Below are 27,776 nucleotides of genomic sequence, written 5' to 3'. Positions count from 1 at the left end.
GGAAGAGGTTCAGGACCAAGGAGAGAGGGTGTGGGATACTAGGCCACCTCTCACCTATTCGTGGTACACAGTGGGGGAAAAAATGGTGGCCTGAGCACTCCTCTGCCCTTCCACAGATCCCAGCTCTCAGATGGTGCTAATGACGTCAGGACTAGGGGACAGTCTGTTGGCCGAGACAGAGATGTGATCCTCCACTTGGGCGTCTGCGCATCACTACATTTGTCTGTGTCCACAGCACCTTGTCCCAGGGGTGTGTCTGGGGCTCTGGCAGCTCCTGATGGTGTGGTGGGAGGCTCTGGAAGCTGTGACTGGGCAAGCGCCTTGAGGGGCACCTGAACCCAGTGCATTGCCTCTGGACTTGTTGGCAGCTCTGGCTGCAGCCCGCTGGCTCGGAAAAGATTTTATGAACTCCACAACCTGGCGTGTGGCTGTGGTCACTGGGGGCTGACAGGAGGGGAAGAAATGGAACTACCACCAGGTACCCACAGGGGGCAGTGCCACCTGCAGCTCAAGCTCCTGGCAGCATCCACGGGCCCCAAATCCCTCAAACAGGACTGTCCCAGGCCTTGGCACCTAGGACCTGGGGTTCTAGGGTAACACCTGACACAAGCCCCAAGGGGATCAAAACTAAGGTAAACAGCCCACCTCCTGAGCTGGACTGGCCAGGACTCTGCCTTGAAGTGGAAACTAGACCCCCACCAAAGTTACTACAGGTGCACTTTCTCCCACTACCTGATACTCTGCAGGGAAGCCCAGAAAGGGGGGAACAAGGGGAAGTCATTAGGAAAAATTATAACAAGGGTCCCCTGGAAACACTCCAGTAAGGGGAACAGAGTGGGAGAGAGGGTCATTAACAGACAAATTAGGCAATACCAGTAAAATAGTTTTATTTGATTTTAAAATAGTCATCACGTGAAAATTCCCCAATGCTGGGAGTAACAGTCTAGAGCCAAGGTTGGGAGAGACGCCAGGCCCCACCCTCCACTCCTTTCCAGAGGGAGGAAGGAAACAGCCAGGAGGACCCTGAGTCAGTCCTCTCCCTCATCCCTCCAGAGCCAGCTCTGCCGAGCCCCTTGAAGGCAACAGCTCCCACAGAGGATTTGGGGAGAGAGGGAAGCAGGGGAAACTCAGAACTTGGAGGATAATAACCCCAACCACACCTCCCTGCAAAAACCAAACAAAACTCATGGATATGAAAGTTGGCTGGAGGATGAACATTGATGCAACAAACCTTAAGCTCCACAGATGAACACAACCTGGACTGGGCTGGTCAAAAGAAAGTTCTTGAGACCCAGATGCAAGTTACTTTTGGAAGATAAATATTCCAAGAAGAATGTAAAACCATGGGGCAGACTGGTGCCAGTCACAATACAAATGAAAGGCCTGGAGTAGCCCACCTCTGGACCCCACCTACACAGGAAATAGAGCCGTGCAGGCCTGGAGGAGAGCGTGAGGGGGCTAGGCTGGGGACCCTGAGCTGCAGGGGTAGGACTTTCTTGCAGTCCCAGTGCAGCAATGGCAGGAAGGCAAGCAGAGACCCTAGTTGAGCAGGTTGCCCTGCTCTTGGGCCTGCGTCAGGCTGTCCTTGCGGTGCAGGTGATGCACCCCCATCCTCTTGGGGCTGCGCTGGGGGCGGCCGGAGTTGGGCAGTGGCCAGGCCCTGCCCTCAGTGTGGGAAGTGCCAGGCCCCTCCTCTATGCCACCATCACCAGGCAGCAAGCTCTGACGTTCCTCCTCGAGGCTGATGGGCAGGTTTAGCTCTTCCTCTTCCTCCTCCTTGGGAAAGCCAGAGTCAGGTTTTGTTGGCAGCAAAAGCCCACTTTCGTTGGGTGGGGAAGAAGGTGCCTGAACCTCATCATCTCCGTCAGTGGGGCTCAGGGCAAAATGGTGCTGCAGCTCAGGGAGCATGTCACATCCGAAAGCTGTGCGCTGGGCCACACCAGCAGGTGGTGGGGTGCGATCCACAAATGCCCGCTGCCAGCTGGCCAGTAAGTCCTCCTCAGAGCTGGCTGAGCTGGCCTGGGGGCTGAGTACTGGGGGGCCTGGGTTGGCCTGGTGGTTGGGTGAGGCCTGGGCTGAGGCAGGACTGCTAAGGACTGGGCTGGGGCGGGCCCATTCACTGCCCTCCTCCACCAAGCTCAGGGAAATGGCCTGGCGGGTGGCATAAGTGCAGTTGGGGAGGGGGCTGTTGTGGGGGATCCGCACCTTGTCCTCAGAGAACTCTATTACCTTGCGGCCAGGATATAGGGGGTGTGGTGGGGATGGGGTAGGGTAGGGACTCAGCTTCTCAAAGGCTGGCAAGGGGAGCTCTTCCTCTGGGGAGCCCCGAGTAGTGCCAAGAGAGCAGCACTCCCCATTAGGCTGGGGACTGGGGCTGCCAGGGGCCAGGGGACTGGCTAGGTCACCTGGGACTTCCCCACTCATGTCCACATGCACAAAGACGTCCTCAGCCAAAGGGTGCCCAGTACTACCCGACTGAGCTGAGTTGAGCAATAGAGACTCTGGCTTCTCCAACACCCGGGCAATGACTGAGGTGGGCACCACAGCCCCCGGGGCCAGGCTGGGGGGAGGGTCTGGGCTGGCAGCCTCTTGACCACTGTGCAAATGCTTTTGAACCATATCCTGCAGCTCACAGGGCAGCTGGAGTAAAGGAACAGGAGAAGGGAAGAGAGACATGAATGGTCCAGCCTAAGATAGCTAACTTGAGGCAAAAATAATGGCTACTCAAGTACCACTGTGTACTTGGCACTATGCTAGCTCCCGTGTAACAAGTACACCAAGGTATATCCCAGTCCACACACAAACTGAGGGTCGGGAGAGATAAAATAATGTGAAGCTCTTCATCTGCACAGCCAAGATTTGAACCCAGATCTGCTTCTGAGGTCTACCTGCTCTCAAACTCCTATCTTCTCCACCTCAGTGGTGACTTTTGCTCAAACCAAACATAAATTTGCAGCATATGTAGTGATTAGCAGCTTTGGAAATACCTCCACTCCTTCTGCAGGACTCATCAACCTTGGGCCTGGGGACCCAGAGTCTAGAGTTTGCCCGTTGGAGTAAGGGGATCAGATATTCTATGGCTGATAGCTCTGGCCAGCCTCTTCTTTCTGCGGGCTTCTGAAATTTAGTTCCTCTCTCCAATCTGTTCCAGAACAGGGCCAGCCCATAGTCCTAGTGATGAGCCCTTGACAGAAAGGACATCAACCACTGGCAGACATGACTAGCTTGAGAGGCAACGTGGAGGAATGGGGAAGGCAACATGTAAGGGTGAGTTAATGGCTGAGAGACAGAGAGAGATGCAGAAACTGGAATTAGAGGAGTCCTGAAAAGGCTGGAATGGGGTTGGGGATGGGTGGAGGTTACTTACATCAGCAAACTTGTGGTTACGGAAGTGGGACTTGTTGCACTTGAGAAGCTGCACAGCCAGGTTGCAGTCCAGCCTGTACCGTTCCTGCACATACAGAACCTGGGTCAGAACCTGGCCCTGCCCAAGAGAGCAGGAAGGGCCTGCATAAAGCCAGCCCCAGGTGAGGAAGGATCCCAGCTAGTGGGCCCTAGGGCAGGGACACTGCACATACATTGAGTTCCTCCAGCTTGTTGATGGTGTTCTTGGCATCCAGCAGCTTGTTGGTCAGCTCCACTATCTCCCAGTCCAGTGTCTTCCTATCCATCTCAGCCTTCTTGATCTGAGGCACAATACTTATGGTAAACCCAGCCCATGACACCCCAACCAGTCCTTGTTCCCACTTTTGCCTCCTCCCAGCCCAAAGGAAGCCACAGGTGCTAGGGCAGCCAAGGCAGACAGAGCAGACAGATGACGGACAGACAGGAGACCAGAGCACCTTTCCTGCTCTCCAAGTTGGCTACTGGGCAGAGGGGCCAGGGTTTTCTGAGCATGAGCTGGGCCCAGGACAGTGGCAGTATGAGGGCCTTCTACTCCTTCATAGAGATTGAGGGGCTCTAAGCACCAGAGAAGAAAGCTAGTTCTTCATAGGCAATAACTGGGCAAATCCTGGGGACTGAGGCCTGTGTGTGCAACTATTTCCAGGAGCAGGCTTGGGAGAGGAAGGAGAGAGTGGGTCTGGGAGGCAGCTGGGGGCATCTGTGATATTATCTAAGTAAGCAGGGAGGGAGCTGCAAACTCATAAAGTGGCCTTCTGATCTCCAGTTCTTGGACTGAAGATAGGCGTGCTGCCACTGCAGCCAAGGAGCTGTGAATGTTCAGTGGTGACATCAATCAGTACTTCTGCCTGAGCCAAGAGCAGCTCCCCAGCTGTCCCCGAAAGAGGCAGGCATGGACTCTAACGCATGGGCCTCAAACAGGGAAGAAGAAAGGGGTGGGGGCACTTGAAGGGCAGAGGGAAATAGTTAGGGTCCCAGCAATCCTGGATCTCAGCGAAGGAATGGAGGCAAGGGAGAAAACACACAAACTCAGACGCAACTGCAAAAATCCAGCTGTGGCTAAGAGAGGCCTGAATGCAGCAGCAACGGTGGCAGCATGAGGGAGAAGACGAGGAGAGAAGAGAAACAATGTGAGCATTAAGACAGTCCTGCCTTGCACAGCACACTGCAGTCCCTTCCCTACCACTACCCAACCCACCCCCACCTCCTGCCCAAACTCCAGGGCAGAATGGTATTGCCCTGGAAAGTCCTAAGCCCCCTGAAAACACAGCGCCAGCCAAACTTCCCTGCTGAGCAGGTTACCAGTGTGTGCAGCTTGTCCTCCAACTCCTGGTTGGTTCGCTGGGAAGCCGTATAACTATTCTGCAATCTGTAGAGGAATACAGAGCTGACCCCCCTGGGTCACGATGCTGTTCTTCAGGCCCAGCTCTTCCCCTTCTCACTATGGGACATTGTGCAAATCATTCTCTGTGCCCCTTCCCCGAACTTCAGTTTTCTCAGATGATCTGTGATGCCTCTCCCAGCTAACCTTCTGTGAATGGGGAAAAGCAGGTATGTGTGTATGTGTGTCCTGGGCCCTCGGTCCCACACCTGCGAAACTTGTCCTTAAATTTGTCCAGCTCCTCACGGCTCTGGCCCAGCTCCAGCTCCAGGCAGTCCTGCCCAATTTCCAGCTCACGCTCCAGAGCCTCAGTGCGCCTGGTGGCCAAAGCCAGGCGCCGACGAAGCTCCTCATTCTCCTGCTGCAGAAGCCTGACAGGGTGAAGGGTCAAAGGCAGAAGGGGCATCAGAGATAAAAAGACTAGACTTTGCACCTTAGACTAGGAAGAAAGTAGTAGGGATGACATGGGGACAGGCAATTGTCCAAAGGTAGGAGTACTCCTTGAGACTCAATCTGAGTTTGGGGCTGCCGTGTCCCACAAATCTGCTGGCCCTGAGAATACAGTTAATCCTGAAGGGTGGGGGGAGATAGAAGGGATGGTAGGAGACAGTCTGACCCCTCCTTGTTGGAAAAGAATGAGAAGACATATTGGGGGGACAGGGGGAGGCAGCTCCTAGTCTCAGTCTCAGGTTACAGCCCAAACCAGCCAGCCACCAACCCCCCAGCTCCAGTTTCCCCACTGTACAATCAGGCATCTACATTATTAATCTCTTGAAATCTAGCCCAGTACTGCCCTCCTATCCAAAAGCCTCACACGGCTGATAGGGCTTCAGAGAAGCAGCTGGCACAGGAAGGCCACTCAGTTCTCTCTGGGGGCAGGAACAGGGGAAGGGCTCCCTGGAACGAGCAGGCCCCTGAGAGCACTCTACCTCCTAGTTCTAAGTTCCCTCAGAGTTTGCAAGGACAACAAAACCCCTTCTTCCAGAAAAAATATCCACAACATTAAGCCTTCTCCCAGAGTCCCTAAAACACACTACACCAGCTTTTATCTCTACCTAATCCAAGGAAAAGCCGAACTAGACCAATAGCCTAGACAGGGTTCAAGCAAGGCAGGGCAGTGTCTGGGGCAGCAAATACTCACTTCATCCTCTCTGCATCAGTCAGGGGTTCCTGGGTAAAAAAGAATACAAGCTTGAGGCTCAGTTCTGGACCACTGACCTTTTGGTTGGCCTAACCTCCAAACAGCCCTGGAAGGAGCCATGTCTGAAGCCCACAGACTCTTACAATAGGGATGGGCTGCAGGGGCTGGAGAGATGGAGGAGGCAGTCTGGCAAATCTAGGACAAATCTATATTACCCTCTCCTGTGAAAACCAGAAGACTCCAGGGCACCTCCCAATCCCCACACCAGCTCCAACCCCTCTCGAGTCCTAAAGCCAGTTTACAGATGGTTGCTGAAACACATGCTACCTCTATCAGCCCCTCTTAGCTGTTTACTGGACTCCTGTGTGGGCCCTACCTCCACACAGGCACAGCAGAGAACTTCCAGAGGAGTGAAGAAGTCAGGCCAAGTTACAGAAGGTTCTAAGCTCTGATTCTGTACACCCAGCCCACGGGGGAAAGAAAGGGGCAAAATTAGGACCATAAGGCTCGGGGAACAAGTGCACGGATGAAGGAGTCTCTGGGCTAATCCTGACTGAGAGGAGTGCCTTGCCTTACTCCTAACCCTCCCTCCCATCCTCAAATTCCTATGTTGGTCATGGCCCAAGAGTCAGAGCTCAGCCAACCAAAAAGCAAAAGGAGCCAAGAGAGTAATTTCAAGAGGTCCATTCCAAATGGAGTCAGAACTCCAGAGTCATGGGCAGAAAAATGAGTATGGGTGGCCCAGACCATGCAATAGTTAACATCAGGGTCTATGAGGCCACTGGCATCTGGATTTCATCCTGCTTCACTACATACTATATGACCTTACCACGCCTGTTTTCTCATGTATAAAACGTAGCACAGCACCTGCATTTTTAATGTTCTCTGAATTGAAATGGGCCAATCATGGCATTTCTGCCCCGAATCTGACCAAAGTATGCCATGGTACACCTGATGCTCAGGGTATGTTGACTCTCAAGTTCTTTAAATGTGCTTCATGCATTGCATCAGGGCAGAAATGTAGCAGCAAAGTGAATAAATCACTGCCAATACTTGTTTCCTCTCTCTGGTAAAAGTATAACGGAGGATAACCAATTTGGAAAATGTTTGATGGTTGACTCTAAGTCTCTTAAGAGCAAAGGCTAACCCTAACAGTCAACAGAAGCTGACTTCAAGCAGGGAGTACAGACTTAACAAATGTTTCCCAGAGTCAGAGGGAGGGCTGGATTTCCTGGAGATAGCTGCTCTGGTGGGGAATAGCTGGGGCACCACCTCCTACTTCCAAAAAGGTTGCAGTTTAAATGGCTTTCCTCCATCTGTGCAGGACTAGAATCCCAGCCTCCAACAGGTTAGGACCGCAGTTTGCCTTTCTGCTGGGCTGCCTCTTGCAGGGAAAATAAGACTGTATGGGATCATTTCTGCTGAGTTACAAAGACTCTGGGGTTTCCCAACATGTGGACATATACTCACAGATGTCTCCTATAAGCCTACATTGCCCCGAACCAGCACTGCTGTAGCTAGGAGATACCAGGCCTGGATCAGCAATGCCATACTCTCCCCCCAACCCCCTCAAAGGACCAGGGCTCAAGCAAAATGATTAGCCAGGCTCCCAGCCTCAGGGCCTGCCCCTGCTAACCAGGACAGGGGTGCCAGTCTTGCTGACCTGATCAAGGCGGGATCCAGGGACTTCCAGCCGCAGCTCCCGATGCTCAGGTGGTGCCTTACGGTAGGGTTTCTTAGCAGCAGCTACACTGGTCATTCTGCAAGGTGAGGACTCTTCAACCAGCTGTGGGGAAGCAAGGAAAGAGGCAGCTCAGATGTGGTCAAGATGCATTTGGACTCAGAAAAGAACTCAGATGGTAAAATGGAACATGTGCAGGTGCCAACACATAGGCAATAGGCCTCGGCCATTTCTGGGGTTATTAGAAGGGGTTGGACTTTGCTATGTCAGTCCCCAGGGGTACAGAGAGTTTTGGAGGACAGGTCATGGGCCCAATGGGAATAAGACAGGTGGGAAAAGTAGAAGTTGACTGTGTGGCCCAGAGTAAGGTCTAGAGACCAGGGGTCAAAACAGTGGGTTATGCCTTAAGAGCTGGAGCGGGAAGTCTAATGACCAGCCCACCACTCGCCCCTATGGCCTTAGAAGATGGAAAAAGGCCTCAGAGGGAAAAATTGCTCTCTGTGCCTCAGGTTTCTTCATTCTAAGATAAGAAGAATACCAATTTCATAGGGTTGATGTGAAGATTAAATGAGCTAATTAATGTAAGCACGAAAAACAGTACCTGGCATTTAGAAAATGTTCACTAAAAGTTAGCCTTAAAAAGTTTATAACTTTTTAAAGGTTGAGGATGCTCACCCAACACAGGTTCTTCAATGGGGATCTTTAAATTCAAAAAAGCTATCCGTGAGGCCAGTGAAGGCTAAAGCCTTCTGGTCTCCACCATTCTTTTCACCAGCCCCCACCAAGAGGGGCACCTACCAGCCCCCTCACCTGTCAGCATCCCCAGACAAAGCCAAGTCGGAGGCACAGGCCTCATCAGAAACATACCGTCTGTTTGTCGGCAGCTCCCTCTGTTCCGCTGTCCGGGAGTTAGCCTTCGGCTCTCCGCATCCCACGGCCCCTCCACTTCCTGTAGCCAACAGCTCCTGAAACTAGAGAAGGCAAGAAAGTGGAAACCAGGTATCAGCCGCCTGTCTGTCAGTGCCACAGGTCTGACTGTCCAGTCAGGGACCTAGAAGGCCCCCCAGGGAGAGCCAAGCAGGAAAACTATAGAACAGGAGGTGTGAGGGGAAGGGGTGAAGGCGGGAGAGGACTGGAAGTGCTGGGTTCGTGCCTTCCTGAAAACAGTCACAGACCCAGATGAGAGAAGTAGGTCTGTGCATATGTCCATGATCTCACCTTATCACATGCCCAATTCTGAAATAGGTCTGATCCTGTCCCTATCCCCACCCTACATTTGCCCTATTCATCTTATAGGCCTCTCAGGGTCTGAACACAACTAAGAGATATGAGGAACATAGGTTGTATAAAAGAATACCAGGGCAAAGCCTAGTAGAGACCCAGGCATATGGGCAGAGATGATACTGGCAAGAAAGCTCCCCTGCCCTAGCAGTTTCTGCAAGGAGCTCAAAGACTATTTCTTTTGACACTGAGGTCAACAGATTTTGAGATAAGTGGGCTCTGTCCAGGAGAAAAAAAATCTGAAAAGGCAGCATTTTAGAGCGGTGGTTGCTAACCAAGGTGATTTCTGCCCCTCATCCTACCTCTCCAGAAACCTCTGGCAACGTCTGGAGACATGTATGGTTGTTATGATAGGGGTGCTACAGGCACCTAATGGGTAGAGGCCAGGGTGCTGCTAAACATTCAACAGGACACAGGATAGCCACACTATAAAGAATTATTAGTGCAAAATGTCGATAGTGCCAAGGTTGAAAAACCTTGGTATAGAAAAAACCCAATTTTGGGAAGTCGAGATACCTGGGCTCCAGACTCAGTGCCATTTCTGACACTGTGTGGCCCTGGCAAGTCCCTTCCTCATTGGATAAAGCTGTTCCTTATGAACACAAGATGACTGGACTAAGGGACCTATGACGTCCCCGCCAGGCTCCTGGGGATCCAGGCTCTGCCCCCACTCCTCCCTGGCTCCCAAATGTAATAAGCTGGGCTGCAGCATGGGGGCAGCAACCCCACAGGGCTCAGTGGAGACAGTAACCTTAGGTGGCCTTCTGGGTATAAAAAACAATCTGGACCCACCCTCAACCCCTATCCACCTAAACGGAGCTCAAAAAACTACGGGAAGCCTTGCAGAGTGAAGCATGTGTTCCTGCTGTCAGGACATGCCCTGGCCATGACTCCTGTCACATTCCAAAGGAGCCTGGGGCAAGAATAGTGAGGGTGTCAGAAGGGAGGGGAAGCAGGAATGGCTTCCCTCCTCTTACTGAGCAGCCTGGTCCCTGGATTGGGGTTCTGGGGCGAGCTGGGGTGGGGCAACACAGGCACGAGCCGCAACTCCCGCCTCTTTGATGGTGAGGCAGAACGTGTCCCCACAGGGCACAAGCAGCATGCTGTCGGGCTGACTCCTTGCACAGGAATCTGGGCAAGCCTGAAAGGACAGCATGTCCTGGGGTTAAGAGGCCAAACAAATCACCCCATAGCCTCCCTGCCATCCCCTTCAGAGCATTCCAGGGTGGAGGCTTCTATGGCCTGGGGGAGAAGCCAAGGAAGTCCCAAATGAGCCTGGATGCCTGAGTTCTGATATTCAAAAGATACAGGTGGTATATGTGTTGGGGTGATATTGAGTTGGAAAAGAAGATAGCAAGAGATACAGGCAGGCAAAAGCTTCTACAAAACCAAGGGAGACCAAGGACAGCTGGCCTTTCTGCCTTCTCCCTCTCTCTAAGGAAAGACCAGGTCCCTGGCTAACTTCCCTATTTGCTCCCAAGTCAGCTGAGTAAGTAACCCCTTCCTCCCTGCAGGCTCCTTCATAGACCCTCCCTCTAACCTCAGCTTCTTCTTTAGTTCCCTAACTCTAACATGATGTCCTCTAGGCACCAGGAAACTGTGTGAGTGGTGGGCAAGTAGGGAGGACATTAAACATGCTCAGGGACTTAGTAATTCTACCTGTAAGGGAGGCTGCATCACTTCATGACCGCCCCCCACCCTCTGCCCCAGGGTGACTTAGCCCTGGCTCTAGTCACCACACATCCTAGGGCTCATCCTGCCTCACCTACTAAAAATGTTACTGCTCATATTTCTAGGGCTTCCACAGCCAAAGATAATCGAACCTCCTGAGAAAAGAAAGGAGTGTGGGTGTGCCTGGCATTGAGAAGAGTGGAAAATCCAGACACAAACATTCTGGGAATGGTGATGGGGTAGTCCCTCCCACAGCCTACTCTTTTCAAACACTTCACAGAGTCACAGGGAAGGGAACCCACTCCCAACAGGAAGCAGAAGTCAAGGCCTACTAGGGAGGCAGTTTACCTTGAGCCTGCAGTATTCCCCAACACAAGTCTACAAAGAAAAGTCTATGCCACTCTCTGGGTGTGTAAGGGCACCCAAGTTCTAGCCCCAACTCATGAAATCTGCTCAGTGTCCCAGATTCAACCCAAGAGGGGCCCACAAGTCCAGCACGGAAGAGGAACACAATGGGCCTGGCAGCCCACTGTCCTTTCCTGGAAGTGCTACAGGGAAGGTAAGAACAGAGCCACGGAGGAGAGCAACGCAAGGTTCAGTGAAGAACAAAGCCAAGAAGCAACTGGAAATTCAGGCTGGAAGGCAGCAGAGCAGTCCCCCCAGAAAGAACCAACAACCAAGTATTCCCTCCACTTGCCACACCTCACCCAAAGGTTTCTTCAGGGCCTTGGAATGTTTTGGCCCAAGGAGGATTCCTAATCCCGTGTTTAGAAGAGGAGGCTGGACAACTCAGTATGGAATATGGGCCATGATGAGCAAGCAGCAGCAAGGGATAGCCTCTGGGGCCTCTAATCTCTGGTTGCTGAGGTGGGTCCAGGGTATTGCTAAGAAAATAGATCTTATCTGGGGGAGGATCTGGAAATCAATAGGGAAGAGTCCTGTTCCCACATCTAAACTACTTGAGCCTTCAGGAAATGGGAGCAAATAACTACCAGGATATGGAGCTGAAATCATGTTCTAGGTTTGAGGCTGAAAGCTAGGGCTAAAATCTCTGGCTGACCCAGAATAGCCTGGGACTCCTTAGGCTGTACCTGTAATGTTGAGGAAGCTACCCAAGGCAGCAGCAATCTCCTCCACATCCCATAAAGTGAGGTAAGAGGGGAAAGCAGCTGTTTACCCCTCACTGGTCACCCCTCCCACTCCTCTCAATCTCTGCCATCCCGCCTAACCCCACGCCCTTCCTCTTCTGCATAGCATTCATTCTTCACTTACTCAAAATCAGTTCAAGGAGAGACTCTACCCCATATCCACTGGAGTAGAAAGGGGGTGATAGCTTTCTAATTGTCCTGTTGCAATCTGCCAGTTGTGCAGGCTGCCTGTTGCCACCTGCCCTGTATTAAATACCTTCTCCTTGATTACAGCCCCATGGGGCACGATTAGCTGCCTCCAGAGAACAAAGTCTACTTTCATTAGAAATAGGACTAGGCCCACACAGCAAACCTGCACTGTGTACCCACTAAACAGCTGAGAAGAGAGTGGAGACAGAGAAGTAAGAAGAAATTTGCACCAGAAACTGACTGAGCAGTGCCCTTTAATTAAAGGACAAAAAAAATCTTCCAAGCAACATTCTTTAGCCAGGAGCAGACATGGAAAGGGTGTATGTATATGGTCAGGGGCTTGCACTGTGGTCAGAGGTCACTGCTTGCTGGAGATATGGGGGTAGAAGTGGGAAAGGGAAATTAATGCTAATGAATACAGAGTTTCTGTTTTGGAGTAATGGTGGTGAATGAAGCAAAACATGTATATAACACCACTGAATTGTATACATGAAGGTGGTTAACATGGGAAATGTTATGTTGTAGATATATTCCACAATAAAAAATAAAAAATAAACAAAGAGAAAGAACGAGAAATCTCTTCTGAGTCCTCCACACTATCCTTACTACTACTTCTAGCAAACACTGACAGGAAGAAACAACAAAAAAGTTCAAGTCCAAGAGTCAGAGAGAAAACCTTCCCTTTCACTTCATTCTGCCATTCTTTCTGTGGGTCTAAGCAACATCCAGGCCAAAGTCAAAGGTACAAGAAAGGAAGCGAGGTCCATAAACCCAGTTTTCTCCCTGCTGAGAGCTCAGAGGCCATGCGTGGTTGATTACAGGGGTATAAGAAGAGTGCTGAGGTCACCACATGCTTCTCTCACCAGAGCCAATTCCTAGAAAATGCGATTTACAGTTTCGAAGCTCAGAGTACAGCCAAGTGCAGAAAGGCCCCAGGCCTCCACCCTACCCTCCCCCAATACCTGCCCAGGAGAGAGAGGCAGGGGTGATCCAAAAATGTTTGGCTTTTCAAACTTCAGCCTTCCCCCACTGGGCATCTCCTCCAGCTCCCCAAGTTCTGCACTATAACCTAACTCCACAGCCCCAGTGGCCCTGATTCAGCTGCCCAGCCCTTGAGAGAAAGACAGCTTCTCCTCCTCCGCACATCGTCAAAACCCTCTTTCAGAGAGTATTGCCCACTCTATCTGAGCTCAGATCATTGACAAAAACCTGACTTGCCCTTCTGCCCACAACTGTCACTGAATCAAACAAGGGGTAAGGGACCTTGAGGGGTCAATGAACCCAATTTTTTGAGCCAGGGAAGGCCCATATATCATCATGGAAATTATTAAAGCAGTTCTTTGTAATTCATCCAATGAAAGTCAATCACTTTGTTGTATGCTACCTTAAATCTCTTAGAATCTAGCAGGATATAAATAAGTAAATAAACACAAGCCTTTCCTAAAGCCCTAATCAACCACAAAACCATTAATGTCTGATCACACAGGAACTAGAGCCTCCCCTGCAGGAATCACCCTGATCGATAATCCTGGATGTAGCCTCTGTACTCTGCAGGCCTGGGGGGAGGAGGCGGGCCTGCACCCCCTTTGAGACAGGCTACACTCTTGCCATACAAGTCTGGCTGCTTCTGGAGCCCCCCAAAATCCAGGCTCTGCCTCCCACTGAGGCCCAGGAAACACACAAAAAATGCCCTGCCAGCCTGATGACCAAGAGACCTAGTAGTAGCCCCAAAATTTACCCAAGAGCCTTCTCACCATATTTGGTTCAGCCCCTCCTCTACCTTTCCTGCCAGTGAACAGCAGAAGAGCCCCCCAGAACAGTGAGCCAATCCTACCAACACTGGATTCAACCTTCCCCTCACTATGTCCCCCCACCCCCCAGGTACTCCTCCTGCTGGCCACCGGCCCCCAATTTCCAGCACGCAGCTGTCCCTGAGATACATAAGCAAAGCCCTCAGCAATCCTGGGCGCGTGGCAGGCAGGCAGCCAGAAGCTTGTGGGGTGGGACCTGAGCCCATGACTAGGCTGGAAGTTGCCGGTCTGTGCCCAGACCAGCCCTTCTTGCTGCTCTAGATGCCGAGAGGCTGTGAGCTCCACCAATAGCTATGCCTATTGCATCCCCCCCACCCCGACAAACACAATTTCACCCCGTGGGAAGCTGACTGCAGCCCTAACCTGGCCCCCTGCCTACTCTAAGAGGAATGGATTGACAGGTTTTTGAAAGCCAGAAGGGATGGGAATAATTCTGCCCCAAAGTAATCCTGAGAATCCAAAACTAGTGCTGGTAACCTGCTTAGAGCACACCTGGCTCTCCACCTGAGCAAATACCTCAAGTCTACCTACCTGGTCTCTCAGCCAAGCAAACTCTTGAAAGGGACAAAGAGCTAAAGACCATTGATGATTCAAGCAAACCAAACTCCCCCTCATTAAAGGAGGGCCCAAAAAAAAATCCCCAAAATCATAGCCAGCACTTGGCACTAAATCCCATACCCTCTCCTAAAAAAGGACAAAGGGAAGGGGTTAGTCCTGAACCAGGCCTCAACTCCAGACCCCTTTTGCTTTCCTGGACACAGTGAAGCCACAAAAACTCTCCAGTCTGCTAACCTCTTAATTCAGGGTCCCCAAACATCCATGCAGCACTTATAGCCTTTTGCACATTTACATACACAAACACCATGCTCACACACCCACCCCATGCTAGTAGTCAGTTCCCTGCCTTCTCCCTCATAGTCAAGGGGAATAGGAATGCTTAGAAGTACTTTAGGTTTCAAGTCTCACCCATCCAGCTTATCCAATACTGCATTGCCTCAAGAGGCTGGAAACACAGAAAAGTCTGTCTAAAGAATTACCTGCACAGAACACCAGGGAGCCTGAGCAATGAATGTTCCTGTCATTTCCAGACCCCCTCTTCTCCTGTTTATACCAGGCTGCACTCACCAGTTTTCCAATCTGGGCCAAGGGCCTCTTCTGAGCCCACTGTGGAGTCCAAAGTCCTGCCCCATCTCAGGCTGCTGCATTCTTCCCAGCCCCTCTTGGCTAAAGTCCACCTAAAGCTCCAGATGTGGAAGGGGTGTGTATGTGTGTGAGTAAGGGGGGGGGGGGGTCAAACCCTACCCACTCCACCACCTGGAGCAAAGGTCACCAATGGGAGTTACTTCTCAGACAGGTACCTGACTCTGGACCTCAGCTATCAGTTTCAATGGCTTCATTTTTTTTACCCAGGGAATTCCCCACAGCCAAGCCAAAGATTCCCTCAACCTCCCCAACTGCAAAGGAGTACTTTTGCAACTGACCCCAAATTATTATCCTGGGGTTAGAATAATGAGGGCACTACCCAACTTAACCCTCATAATAAAGGAAGGAAAAGACCTGGTCTAGAAGGAAATTCCCTTTCCACACTGGTTCTATTTGTCTCTGAGGCACGAAAAGCAGAAACAGCATGGTAACTGAGAAAAATTCTCAAACTTCATGGTGTTAACAAAGCACACAGATTAAACAGAAATGTCAACCGGCTGTTTTAAAGGAGAACTGTGGAGCATGGTGCTGACAGAGAGAAGGGGAGTGAGGGTGGAGAGAGGTATGTCGAGCAATAAGCAGGCAGATGGGCAGATGGCCATGCATTGGAAACCCTTCTCTTCTCTCTGCAAAAGGGGCACAGCTCATCCCAAGCAAGGAGATTGGGAAAATGAAGGGAACAAAAGAACAAAGAAGATGGCAAGATGTCAGCTAAAAGAAGGACGCAGTCAAGCTATGGTGAGGAATGGAGGGAAAAGGCAAGGCACTGCTCATGGTACTCCCAGGGCAGGTTAGCTGGCTGAGGTCAGAGGTCAGACTCACAGGGTTAGTGTCTTCTCCCCAACCAGCCAGCTCTGGTTAGCTCGGTGAGCGAGAGACTCATGGCAGACGCCCTCCAGGCACTCCATATAAACAGATAGCTTGGTTTGTGAGCAGCCCAACTCCGGAGCTGCAAAGAGAGAGCAGAAGGAATGCCAAACTGTAGGATGCCCAAGGGTACCCGCTGCAGTTCCTGACAGGGAAGGCACCTCCAAACTTACCAATATACCCTCAGGGGGTTTCTCTCATTCAGACATTATGCTGGGTGGAAGTGTGACACCTTGCCAGCCAGTAAGTCTAGTTCACTAACCCCCCAGGTAACAAGGTTCTCTGTTTAGGCAACAACAAAAAAGAGAGGACAGCTGTTGGAGAAGGGGACACTGCTACAGCAGGATGGGGGGAAGCTCCCTGTCTTGCCTATTTCACAAACATTGCTGCCAGGCTGCACCAGGGCTCTAAGGAGGCCAGTTAGAAACAGTGAAAGCTGGGGTATAAGAACAAAGCCACCCACAGCTACAGCTGCCACCCATCCTTATGCCTGTGCCAGCAGTTTCCATCCCACCACCTCCCATGGGTTCCATGGAGAACCGGCCCAGGGATCAGAAGGCTGCGAAAGAAGCTACATCAGATAGCACAGTACAATGGGGCAGTGTATGATCTGACCAGTCAAGGGAAGATGTGGCACACGGCCACCTTACAGTTTCTGAAAGAGCCAGGGGGTTGATACTTCCTAGGGAGTCAGCCTGAGAGCAAACCACAGAGCAAACCACACAGCAAGGATGCAGGCAATAGCCTGACTCCAACAAGGACTATTCCACCCACTCAGAATGAGCAATGGCCAAGAAGGCTGGCTTTCCCAACACAGCAAGCCCAGAGAACAGCAGAAACAACTCTTTCCTGAAGCCCACAGAACAACCCTGGCTTAAAGATCTCAAGGCAAATGAAGCCACAGCAGCAGAGTCCCTGAGACCCCACAGATGTGACCCCTGGGGTAACAAGTAAGGAGGGCTACAGATGAGGGCAAGAAGCTGGCAGGGAGAAAACAGGAGAGGGATTCTCTCTTCTGTTCTGGGAAGCTCTACAATCAATGTGAAAACACAGGTGGAAAGGGAAGAACAGTGGCCACCCTAGCCCCATAGATGTGCCTGGTCCTTGTACCAAGCCAAAGTCAAGATTACTGCATTCAGGAAATGCCATCAACAGGCATCCTATGGGCTTTCCAATCGCCTACTCACTGGGTTTTCCATATTGCCTTAACAAAGCCCCAGAGCTCAAAAAGGCCTGACCATGGAGGAAATGAGACAGATGTCCAAAACAGAAAGACAGCTCTTTCTGTAGGCTTTGCTCTCTTCCACAGCCACTGCCAGGCTGCCTTCAGAATCCTCATCTGTAACAAAACGCAAAACACAAGCTGGGTCTGGTTCAAAAGGTCAAAGAGCAGTGGCCTGGCAAATTTACGGTTTCAGAGACCATGGACTTGCTCATCACTAAAATATGGGCTGAGAAATCAAACTTTTTCTCTTTTCCCAACAAATGATGAAAGAGTGAAGGGAGAAGCACACGTAAAAATAGGAGTGCTAATGCCCACACAAATTTTATTTCCATCCTGATTCCCACTTAAGGACAATCCCTGCCAGACAATTTCATCTCACAGTAAGAAAGCTATTTCCACTGTGGCAAGAACCTCCAGTAAAGCTTCCCAACCCTCCCAGGAAGCCAGCCCCAGGAACCCCACCTAGTTGAGGAGGAAACAGAGCCAGGATTCTCCAAGATTCTAACAGGAACTACACGACCCCTGGATAAATGGCTAAGTGAACAGAATAAGCTGGAGAAAAGTATGCACTATAATTGAGTTGGGTGTTGTTTTTGTTTTAAGGCAATACATGTTGAGGCAATGTCTTAGAAGTAGGCAAAAATGACTAGAATGATCCATGGTAAATGTTTAACAGAATCTTATCTCTGGGGAAAGGACTCAGACAGGAGCAGTAGAAGAAAAGGGGAACCTTCTTACTCTTTATTTTGTATACTTTTCTGTATGATTAGTATTTTACCCAAGGGACATGTATTACGTTTATGATGAAAACCAACAATTCCTAGACAGTCAAAACCCTCCATCTGCACTGTGCTTTAGTTCTTGAAGCACTCTCCCTTCCATTGTATTTCCTAGGACCCTTACAACCTAGTGAAGCACACAGAACAGGTGAGAGTACAGAGCTCCTCACAAATAAGGGATCATGTTCTTAGACTCAGACCGTCATCTAGCAGTCTGCAATTAGCAAAGAAGAGGTCCATAGTCCCATCCTACTCATTACCAGGCAAGGAAAAATGGTCCTTTTGAAGTACACATAAAATCCAGTCCAGCTGGCCCATCCAGCCTCCTCTCAAATCTGCATTAATATACAATGCAGCTTATCGCTGATGACCTCAGCAAAGATATGCCACCATGCCCACTCGCACACCAAGGGTAGAAGAGAAGAGGCCAGTAAAAATGGGTTCCCCCACTTTCACCTATTGTTTTCACTCTTTTGGCTCACCTAGACCTTAACAAGGTTGTAGTAAACCCTGGCTGTGAAAACAGAATACATCTAGATGGGTAGGGATATTACAGAGATACAGCCAGAAAAGTAAGCAGGTAACAGCCAGCTATGAAAGGTGATTATGAATAACAAAGAAGAGGCCTACTGCCAAAGACTTTTCAGAGAAGCTAATTAAATTAACTAAGAAAAGCAACTGGTATGGAGTTCACCTACTCTTTTAACCCTTTCCCACTAGTTGAAGGAAGTATTATTGGAACATGAAGAGGCAAAAAAAGGGAGACAACAAAAGCTAAGCACCTGGAAGATAATTTAAGCGCATTAATTCAACCCCAGAAGATAATTACTAATGCTATGTTAACACCATAACCTTTTGTTTATGCAGGACCTTCCTTAAGAGCTCAAAAGGTTTTACCCAGATGGCCATCAACTGCCTTAATCTCTCTGAGGAATGACTGGATGAATCACAAAGTAATCAGGATTGCTCAGCACCTACAATGTATGGCCTAAATGCTCAGTCTTCAGAGATAAAAGATCTTGTCCTTTGTGGAAGAGAAAGACAAGTTAACAACCACTTGCACTCCAGTGTGGTGAGAGCACAGAGAGACCTAGCACGGACAGGGGGTTAAGGATTAGACAAGAAGGCTGTCCTCCAGAGAACTCAGACAAAATCTTCCCCATCTGACTGTGAGCTCACACAGTAGTACATGGCATGCTAATTATACTATTAAGAGGTCTAGATTTAGGGAACAAATTCCTTTGGTGTTTGCTGGGAACATGTGCCCTAAGAACTACCTCATCAACTACATTAAAAGTAAAAAAGGGAAAGAAAGGACCACGACTCTCAGATACCAGTTGACCAATGCGGCCTTAACATTCCTTTCGCGTGACTTGAAACAGTCTTCTTCCAGACTCCAGATTACTGACCTTCTACTCATTCCACTCTTATACTATCCATGTGCCTGAGAGACTCCTGATGAGGCAGGCCATCTCCCTCTCCTTCCCTTTGGGCCCTATAGACTCCAGGTGGCCTCATTACCTCGAAGGAAACCAATCTGAACCTAGTGGTCCTAACTGCAATCTCGGTACAGTAGGTACAGTAAATCCCTTGCCACTCCACCAATCCATCCCAGCCCTTAAAATTCCTGGCCCATGCACCCAAGGAAAACAAAGCATAATACTGAATGAAAAAGCGAATCTCTAAAGATAATATACTATATAATTTGATTTATATAATATTCCAGAAATGACAAAGTTGTAGTGATGGAGAAAAGATCAGTAGTCGCCAGGAGTTAGAGACAGGACAAGGGTATGAGTATAACAGGGTACCACAAAGGAGTTTCTCTGTGTGATTCAACAGTTTTGTGCCAATTATGGTAATGGCTATATAAATCTATACATCTGATAACATTTCATTGGAATATACACCAAAAAAATAAGTACATGTTCAAACTGGTGAAATCTGATTAAGGACTGTAGTTACCTATTGTTCATACTGTACCAATGTCAATTTGCTGGTTTTGAGAATGTTATCACTGGAAGCAGAATGAAGGATATGTGGGAACTATCTATATTATTTTTGTAACTTCTTGTGAATATAAATTATTGCAAAATAAAAAGTTTTTTAAAAAGCTTACTATCCTTTGTTTCAAAGGAGTTGACTTGTTTTAGAGTGGAGTTCTCTTTCCCTCCCACCATGGTAACTATAAACAAAGTCATCCTTGCCTGTTTCACACTGTCAGGTGCAGCTCTTTTCCTGGACACAGCCCCACTTCTAGGGAGCACCAGTTAAGCCTGTTCTGTGGCACAAGACTATCAAAGTCCAGAGGAAACTGGGGCCAAGTAGTATGGTTTGAGGTCCTCAATGCATGAATGTGTTCCATCGGTTTCATCCAATATTTTTCAGTCCTTAAAACACTGGACACGTGGATCCTGTAACTAGCAGTTATGCATTGCTTATAGTCTTCTGTCCATCTACAACCTTAACTGATAGGTTTTTGGACTGGGAGGCAGAACAGACCGAACATTGATCGAAGGAGCTTTACTGGGAGGCTATGTGCAGATGGGCTGCTGCTTAAGATGGCGCCAGCACTGAGCAGGGGAAGGGGTACAGTTTATATAGGATAGTTGGCAGGAAGTAGAGAAAGGGAGGTGGTGGGTTTTCTTTGTCTAGCTTGGGAAGAGGAAGTTGGAAGGTTTCCATTCGTTGGTTTTGGAAGCAGGGGGTTAAGATGGGAGTTGGCAACTCTTCATTAGCAGGGTTTAAAAGTTAATTGTCGCTGTAGTCATGGAGGGTTGTAATGGCCAGGAGGGTGGATGCTGGATAAGGGGAATTACAGCAGAGAATGCAGAGGCCAGAGGGAGATGCAAGGACACTCATGCGACTGCCATGTGGGCTAGAGCACATTTGGTTTTGTAGGGGCCTCCTGGAAGTTATGAGTGGGGGATGTCTCTTGGAATATTTTTTAGGGGGTGGTCACATCATGGAGGAAGGGGTTCTGACTAATAACTACATTAGGAAACCACCATCTACCCACCCCATCTGTATCCACCGAGGTAATCACCAATCTTGCCAGGAGGACTGATGAAAGTTCAGTGTGTCACGATCCATCAAAGAAGTCATCAAGACACAAGAGATGGGATGAAGCATCAAACATCTTTTTGCACAGGACACTCATTGATGATGTTCCCAATCTCACCATTTTTGCTGCTTCATTCCAAGAAAGAAGACTGTGGTAGACTGAATTATGTACCTCAGTCTGGACGTGTTCTCGGTCTTAGTCTGCATTCTGGTGAGTGTGGACCCACTGTAAATAAATTAAGGTGTGGCCCAACCGAATCAGATTGAGCTTTAATCTGGATTACGGTAGTCTTTTATAAACAGAATGAAAGTCAGAAAAAGGTAGAAGCCAAATGGAGCAACCAGAAGCCAGAAGTCAAAGGAGAAAGAAGACATTGCCATGTGCATTACAACATGGTAAAGAAGCCAAGAACCCCAAAGATTGCCAGTCAGCCATAAGATACAAACCCCTGGCAGAAAGCAAGTCCTCTAGCCTCTGAAACCATGAGCCAATAAATTCTGTTGCTAAACCAACCTATTGTATGGGATTTGTTTTAGCAGCTAGGAAACTAAAACAGAGAGCCTCTCAGTTTTACCCCCACCCCCCCCCCTCAAAAATGCTTCTAGCTACCTGACAAAAATCAAAAGGCTTATTCTAGCTTGAATAAAACAAAGCCTTTTATTCGCAGTTTTCCAAAATGGGATTCACTTATTCAATAAATATTTACAGAATGTACTTCATATGCCAGGCATATGCTACATGATATATACTCAATATTCCTAAAAAAATTATGTTACTCTCATTTTATAGGGAGAAGGCCAAGGCTCATAACAGTTAAGCACCTTGCTCAAAGTTATGAAGCTGGTGAGTAGCAGAGCTAGAATTTAAACCAAGTCTATCTTGTTCCAAAATCAGACCATATCACACTGTTCCTTCCCACCTCCCCCACGTGATCAAGGAGGGTCCTTGCAGGCCAAATCTGTGAAAGAGACAGACAAGTAAACACTGTGCAACATGGTTAAGTACCAGAACAGAGATACAAACTGCTATGGGGGCAAAGAGAAGAAAAGGAAAGCCAGGAAAACCTTCTCACTACATGTGACAAAAGAGCTGCATCTTAAGGGATGAGCAGAGTTTCAGAGCAGAGGTGGGCATTCTAGATAGTGTTAAGTACACAAAGAACAATAAAGAAAGTGGATGACCAGAACAGGTTTCAGAGCAGTGGGAAATTTAGGAGCAATGAAGCACAAGGCAGATGAGGTGGAGCAGCAACTCAGACTAGAGGGCTGGGTTTGGGCCCACTGTAAAGAATCTTTTTATATGCCAAGCTAGAATGAAGACTTTATCTCAATATAAGGGAAAAATCTTGGGTACCTCTAAATGAAAAGACTTTTTTGTTTTTTTTCCCTTCACTCTGCAACCCCCTTTATTCCCCACATATAATATATAAGCATCTCTCCGGATAACAGATATAGATAGAATTCATTATTTTTCAAATCTACCTTTTATCCCATAATATGAATTAGTAAAACTCAGTCAAGCATTCCTCTATTTCCAAACAGACAGAGAATTAGATTTTCTTTTATTTTTTAACTACAAATATTGCTGCTGTAAATATCTATTATTTGTTAAGACACAAGAACAGAAGAAGGGCACTAAAGGGGTTGGGTCTCCAAGGAAGTGACAATTAAGCCGAGACTGAAGAACAAAATGAAATATAAGAGGAGGAAGGGGAAAAGCTGGAAACGTATTCCAGATAGCAAGATATACAAAAAGGCCTAGAGGCTAAAAAGACACAGAGTAAATTCAGGAAATTGATAAGAGGCTGCATCAACATGAGAACTGAGGGCCAGGATTTACACAGAGGTCTTTGGCTCTTAATATATGGTAGTGAGATGGTGAAGGGATTGGATTCAAAGATAATACATGAATAGGGGAGGGAGGGTATGAGAAAAAATTATTTATACAACAACAAAACAAAAGGTAAAGACAGAGAATTGACTCAAAACCCAACAGCTTTCATCCTGCAATTTACTCATTGCTAAAATGTGACCTGAATCCAGAAATTCTGAGGACTTCTACCAAAACCAAAGGTATACTCTAAAGAGATGACAAGTTTCAGCATGCATGCTGACTCAAGTGCAAACCAAGATAAAGTATATTATCCTGAGATATGTGACTCCTAAAAGCTAATGGAGGAGGGGAGCAAAGATTGACAGAGGCTAACTCTCCAAATTATGCATATTACAATAACTAAAAAAGTTTACCACAGGGTTGGGTCAGTATTCCCAGGGAAAGTCCTGAGCCATTTCCCTGAAACCTGGTAAGGCATCAGGCATATGCCTACCCTAATGGCAGAATGGAGAGCCAGTTAGTAAAGAAAAAGATATGCCCTGAGGGTGTGTTAAATAGACAGGACATGACTCAGAATGAGGGGGTAGAGTGAGTCTAACATACAGGACAAAGGAAAACCAGTCAATCGAGTCCTGAACACACCTCTGTCCTAAACCGTGCATGGCTTTCTGCCCAGCTAAAGAGAAAGGACTTGAGCACTGAGCCAGTACCTTCTCAGACAACATAAGTTCCAGCAGAAGCACATCTGTTTTCTACTTTTTACTCCTCAAGTTGGGGAGAGGGACCTATTTTTAATAGCCATATTTCTTATCTGTATAGTTAGTAATTAGCTATTTTTAAAAGAAAGAAGAGAGTCAGACTGGCTATGAATTTAACTTTAAAGTTATTTCTACTGCTCATGTTGGTAATTAAAGTCGAAATGAGTCTTAATTACTACATTCACACTCACACACACACATAAACACATGTATCCCATTAAGACACCTTTAGAGTGGACCTTAATGTCAGTTTACTCACCAAATTGAGGCCTAGGGACCTTCAAAGGGCAGTTACCAAGTTGAATAATGAAGGGTGAGCCCAGGTTTGGTGAACATGGCATAGAGGGTTCTTTCACCATGGTCCCTGCACCGGTTATTATTTTGTGAGAGTAAGGAAAGTGCTATAGTTATGAGCTCAGCTCCTAAAAATATTTTTTTAAACCAAAAAATTTTACTACAAGAAAATATGGGTTATATATACCTAACCATTGAAAAACAAACATGAGCCATGATATGGTAAAAACAAACAAGAGATACAAACTGCCACTCAGCATAGTGGCTACTATTATATACACATATAATATTATTATATATACATATATGCTGATACAAATCAGCATAGATTTGTAGAAATCATGGGGATTAATAGCAGTTACTGAGAAAATTAGTTAATACATGTAAAACACTTAAATAGTGCCAGGCACACAGAACAGGTTCAACAAGCACTAGCTATTATTATTATTGTTCCACAGAATAATAGTTCAAAGATATTATATAATCTCACAGCTTCAAAGAGGAAATCAGTGGCATTTTAATATCACTTTAAAAGGCTACACTGCAAATTCTACACCATCCCAAAGCTGCTCCTCAACTCTACTTAGAGTAGGAGCCCAACATCAGGTTAGCAACACAAACCAGTACCAGGTCCTCCATAGAAAGGCACTAGGTTCAAACACAAAGTAGAAATCAGTGCTGAGATCTGACTAACTTAATAACAACCATTATTCATCAAGCATCAGGCACTATTCTAAGCACTTCAGTGTATTAACTTATTCAACCCTCACAAAAACCCTATGAGATAGGTACTCTTACTGTCTCCATTTGATAAGAAAGCTGAGGCACAAAGTATAAGCAACCACTAAAGGTAACAGAGCTACAAAGCCAGGATCTGAACCAGGCAGCCTGATTCTAGGATTAGTGCTCTTAACCAATGTGTGTGCTTTCCACACTGTAATCCCTGATGATTACAATTTCCAACAGGGTACGCACAGGTTTCCTCAAAAGTACAATTTTTTAGAAATGGAGTCACAGCTAATTAGCATCAGCTCTTCTAGTACCTGAAAGTTTGAAGCTGGTCTAGTAATAGTGATCTGAACTGGTGATTCCATGGGGGTGGAGGTGGGGAATGGGAGTAACAGCAGCAGGAAACCGATCCTAGACCAAACCAGACCTCTGTTCAATCAAGAAGCAGATGCTAAGACTGAAATGGGCTTCATAGCCTGCTCCTAACTCTGGTTTGATCATAGAGATAGGGCATCAAAGGAAGTGAGGATCACATTCATTCCACTCTCTGGCTCCAGCCCCCTTTCCTTGTCCACAATCACTCGGGTGTTGTGTTCGCTAGCAAAACTAATTTTTCTTTTATTTTAAATGTGGTTTGATGGGGAGAATACAAAGGAAGAGAAAAAGGCTAATTCCAAAATCCTTTCCTTCATCACCACACAGTCCAGCCTGTAAAGAAGCTTCAACCACCTCTCAATAAATATCAGACATCTCAGGGCACAGGCTGTGATGGGATAAATATTCCCAGAGCTTCACACTAGTCACCTTGAGCTTGGTTTCTTCTCTCCAATTCCAACCTGCCTTTCCTCCTCCTTGGAGCACCCCTCCCCCACCCCACCAAATCCACATTCCCACAGGTACATCAATGAGAGAATCTTACCAGAAGAAAAGAACAAAAGAAGTAGATGAGCAGCAAGAATGAATAATTCAGGGGCTAGGGACAGTAAATACTGAAATAGTCAGTGGGCATCACCAGAAATTTGTTTTCCCATGTTTTCCCACCACCTGTTACCCACCAACCTCCACTTTCAGGCAGGATAGACAACCTGAAGATGTGATGGGGAGACCAAAGGAGGACATAGAGAACTGCTTGTGACAGGGATGTGTTAAAAATATCTTCAGCCTGATTTCTAGGTTCCTGCCCATGTTCAATCACACAAGTAAAGGCACAAAAGGCTGAATCCTACACCCAATGCTTAAAAACCATCCTGCAAACGTAACAGAAGAGCTTGAGGCTTGAAGGAGCCAGGAGTGGTGGCATTCGGCTCTGAGGAGCTGGAGCTGGAGCCACTGCAGCTGCTGTTGCGGGGCTAAGTCACTACCATGGTTGGCTCGATAAAGACCAACAGGCAGAAACAAGGGGTTGCATCTATAATTATATTGCCTCTCAAAATATGGAGCTCTCCTTGCAAACCAGTGACACAGTTCACCTTTTGGAAATGTATGAGGGTTGGTACAGAGGATATAACTTTCAAAATAAATCTAAGGAATATTTTCACTGAGACCTATATCCATTTGAAGGAGGCAATTGGAAGACGAAAGGCAGAATGAGAATGAGACCGTGATTCAGGTGTGCGTCCACTGGTGCAAGAGTTCACCTCCACTCTGCGAGAATGGGCAAGCTCTATGTGAACAAGGTCACATTCTTCCACTAGCTATAGAAGATGACTTACTGTCTGACTGAGTAGAGACCCAGATCCTGTCTGGAACACTCGTGAAAGATGAATTGGCAGCGCTCAAGAAGCTCACAGGCAAAACTGATCATGGAAACAAGTAAGCCAGGGCTGACGCTTCACTGAGAACTTGAAAATTCTAAGGAAGCTATTCATGAAGAAGTTTTGATCTTGGAATTGTCAAAGGATAATGTTTACTGCTCTCTTAGAACAATGATTCCTTCTCTTTGAAAAACAATTAATTAAAAAATAAATAAATTACAGCACCTCACATGCACCAGACCCTGTGCTAGACTGGTAGTCTCAGAGATTACAATTTAATAGGAAGCTAGAACTTGAATTCAAGCAACTCCAATGCCAAACAAGGTGAAAATAACTGAGCGTCTGAAGCTGACACTTTCAGATTTCTAGGACTATATCTGTATTTATTCTCCCCATGGATTTTAAATCAATCTCGCTCTCTCTCTGTTTTCCCCTAACTGGGGAAAATTATTTCTACAGTATGTGACAATCAGATTTGCTGGAACAGTAAAAAAAAAAAAAGCATTTAGCCTATTGACTATGTCTAAAATGTCCTCTAATGAGTTAATCACTACATTTATCTTCGGATTAACTTCAGTAAATATGTAGATTCAAGACTTTATTGCCTTTTAGAAAGTGAGAAATTCAATAACTTTAACAAAATTGATGGTAGTCCCGGGGTGGGGGGGGAGGAGGGGGGCGACAGGGGAATGGACAGCACATCCTGCAATCTAAGTAGAATTCTAATTAGAGACCTACAGGCAAAGAGCGCCCTTCTCAGAGTAAATGCTTCTCAGCATCACTCCACAGCCCATGCATCCTGCCCCCAGGGAGCATGTCAGCCAGAAACCTGTCACTGAAGACCACCTTACCCGCTCTGGGGCTGGGCTGGGGCAAGTCGCTACGTCTTCTTCCCAAGCAGCACTGTGATTTCGTCCAGTCCCTGGGGCCCCTGACTCTTCAGCTGAAATTGGGACAGATCCTGCGGCCTGGGATAGGAGCTGTGTAAAGCGTGATCTAAGCCTGAAAGAGGGGCATCCGACTGGCTTTAGTTCCCTCCTTAGCCGACCTGCCCAACAACCTCTAGGTCTCTGTTCTCCCCTTCCCCTTTATCTCTTCCCACCTTTCCCCTCCCACTGGCGCGGTGCAGTCGGGCCTCAGCCCCATGCTGAAAGGTTTCCCTCCTACCAGGCTCCAGTTAACTCCCGGTTAAGAAATTTCCTTCCAATTCGTGACTCTGCTTCTCCAGGGCCTACAGCACCCCTATTTAGGGGACCGTCGTCCCGACGCCGCCACTGGATCCTAGGCCCCCTCCCCTCGCCCCTGAACTCCCTTTTTCTCTCTCCGCCCCAACCTTTCCACAATTTCACTTTCTTTTCCCAACCCGGGAGCTAGTATCTCCTTCGTTCCTACTTCGTGATGGGGTCCCCACGACCACCGCCCAACTTTAACCTCCCGGCCTGACTACTCTAATCCCACAACAAACTTTCATTCGCCGCCCGCCGCCTTCAGGACGCCATCTTACCCCGGGGCAGGCTGGGTAAAGACCGCAGCCCCGGGAATCCCCACGCAGTCGTCACCTCGCG

General features: G+C 48.0%; 2 protein-coding genes across 7 annotated transcripts in view; one reads left to right on the top strand and one right to left on the bottom strand.

Moving 5' to 3' along the window:
- The window catches only part of LRRC73 (leucine rich repeat containing 73), a 5,536-nt gene extending 3,580 nt beyond the window's left edge, over positions 1-1,956 (top strand). Inside the window, exon 6 of the mRNA XM_077161905.1 lies at positions 117-1,956. Coding sequence (XP_077018020.1) covers positions 117-187 — 71 coding nt within the window. The 3' untranslated portion in view covers positions 188-1,956. The remainder of the gene's footprint in view (positions 1-116) is intronic.
- On the bottom strand, positions 851-27,776 carry TJAP1 (tight junction associated protein 1). 6 transcript variants are annotated; one of them, XM_077161899.1, is made up of 13 exons: positions 27,677-27,717; positions 27,063-27,213; positions 15,949-16,057; positions 15,731-15,857; positions 8,473-8,576; positions 7,588-7,710; positions 5,925-5,953; positions 4,993-5,154; positions 4,705-4,771; positions 4,443-4,472; positions 3,579-3,686; positions 3,368-3,451; positions 851-2,640 (listed from the first exon to the last, which is right to left on the bottom strand). In XM_077161899.1, the coding sequence occupies exons 6-13, from the start codon at positions 7,681-7,683 to the stop codon at positions 1,540-1,542; spliced, it is 1,677 nt and encodes a 558-aa protein (XP_077018014.1). In that variant the 5' UTR covers positions 7,684-7,710; positions 8,473-8,576; positions 15,731-15,857; positions 15,949-16,057; positions 27,063-27,213; positions 27,677-27,717; the 3' UTR covers positions 851-1,539. The 6 variants fall into 6 exon arrangements, with proteins under 6 accessions (XP_077018014.1, XP_077018012.1, XP_077018011.1 ...); XM_077161897.1 differs by lacking the exon at positions 15,949-16,057; XM_077161896.1 differs by lacking the exons at positions 15,731-15,857; positions 15,949-16,057 and having other exon boundaries at positions 27,716-27,776.

The sequence above is a fragment of the Tamandua tetradactyla genome, chromosome 5, assembly GCF_023851605.1.
Source record: "Tamandua tetradactyla isolate mTamTet1 chromosome 5, mTamTet1.pri, whole genome shotgun sequence".
NCBI lineage: Eukaryota > Metazoa > Chordata > Mammalia > Pilosa > Myrmecophagidae > Tamandua > Tamandua tetradactyla.
This window is presented reverse-complemented; position numbering and strand designations above follow the sequence as displayed.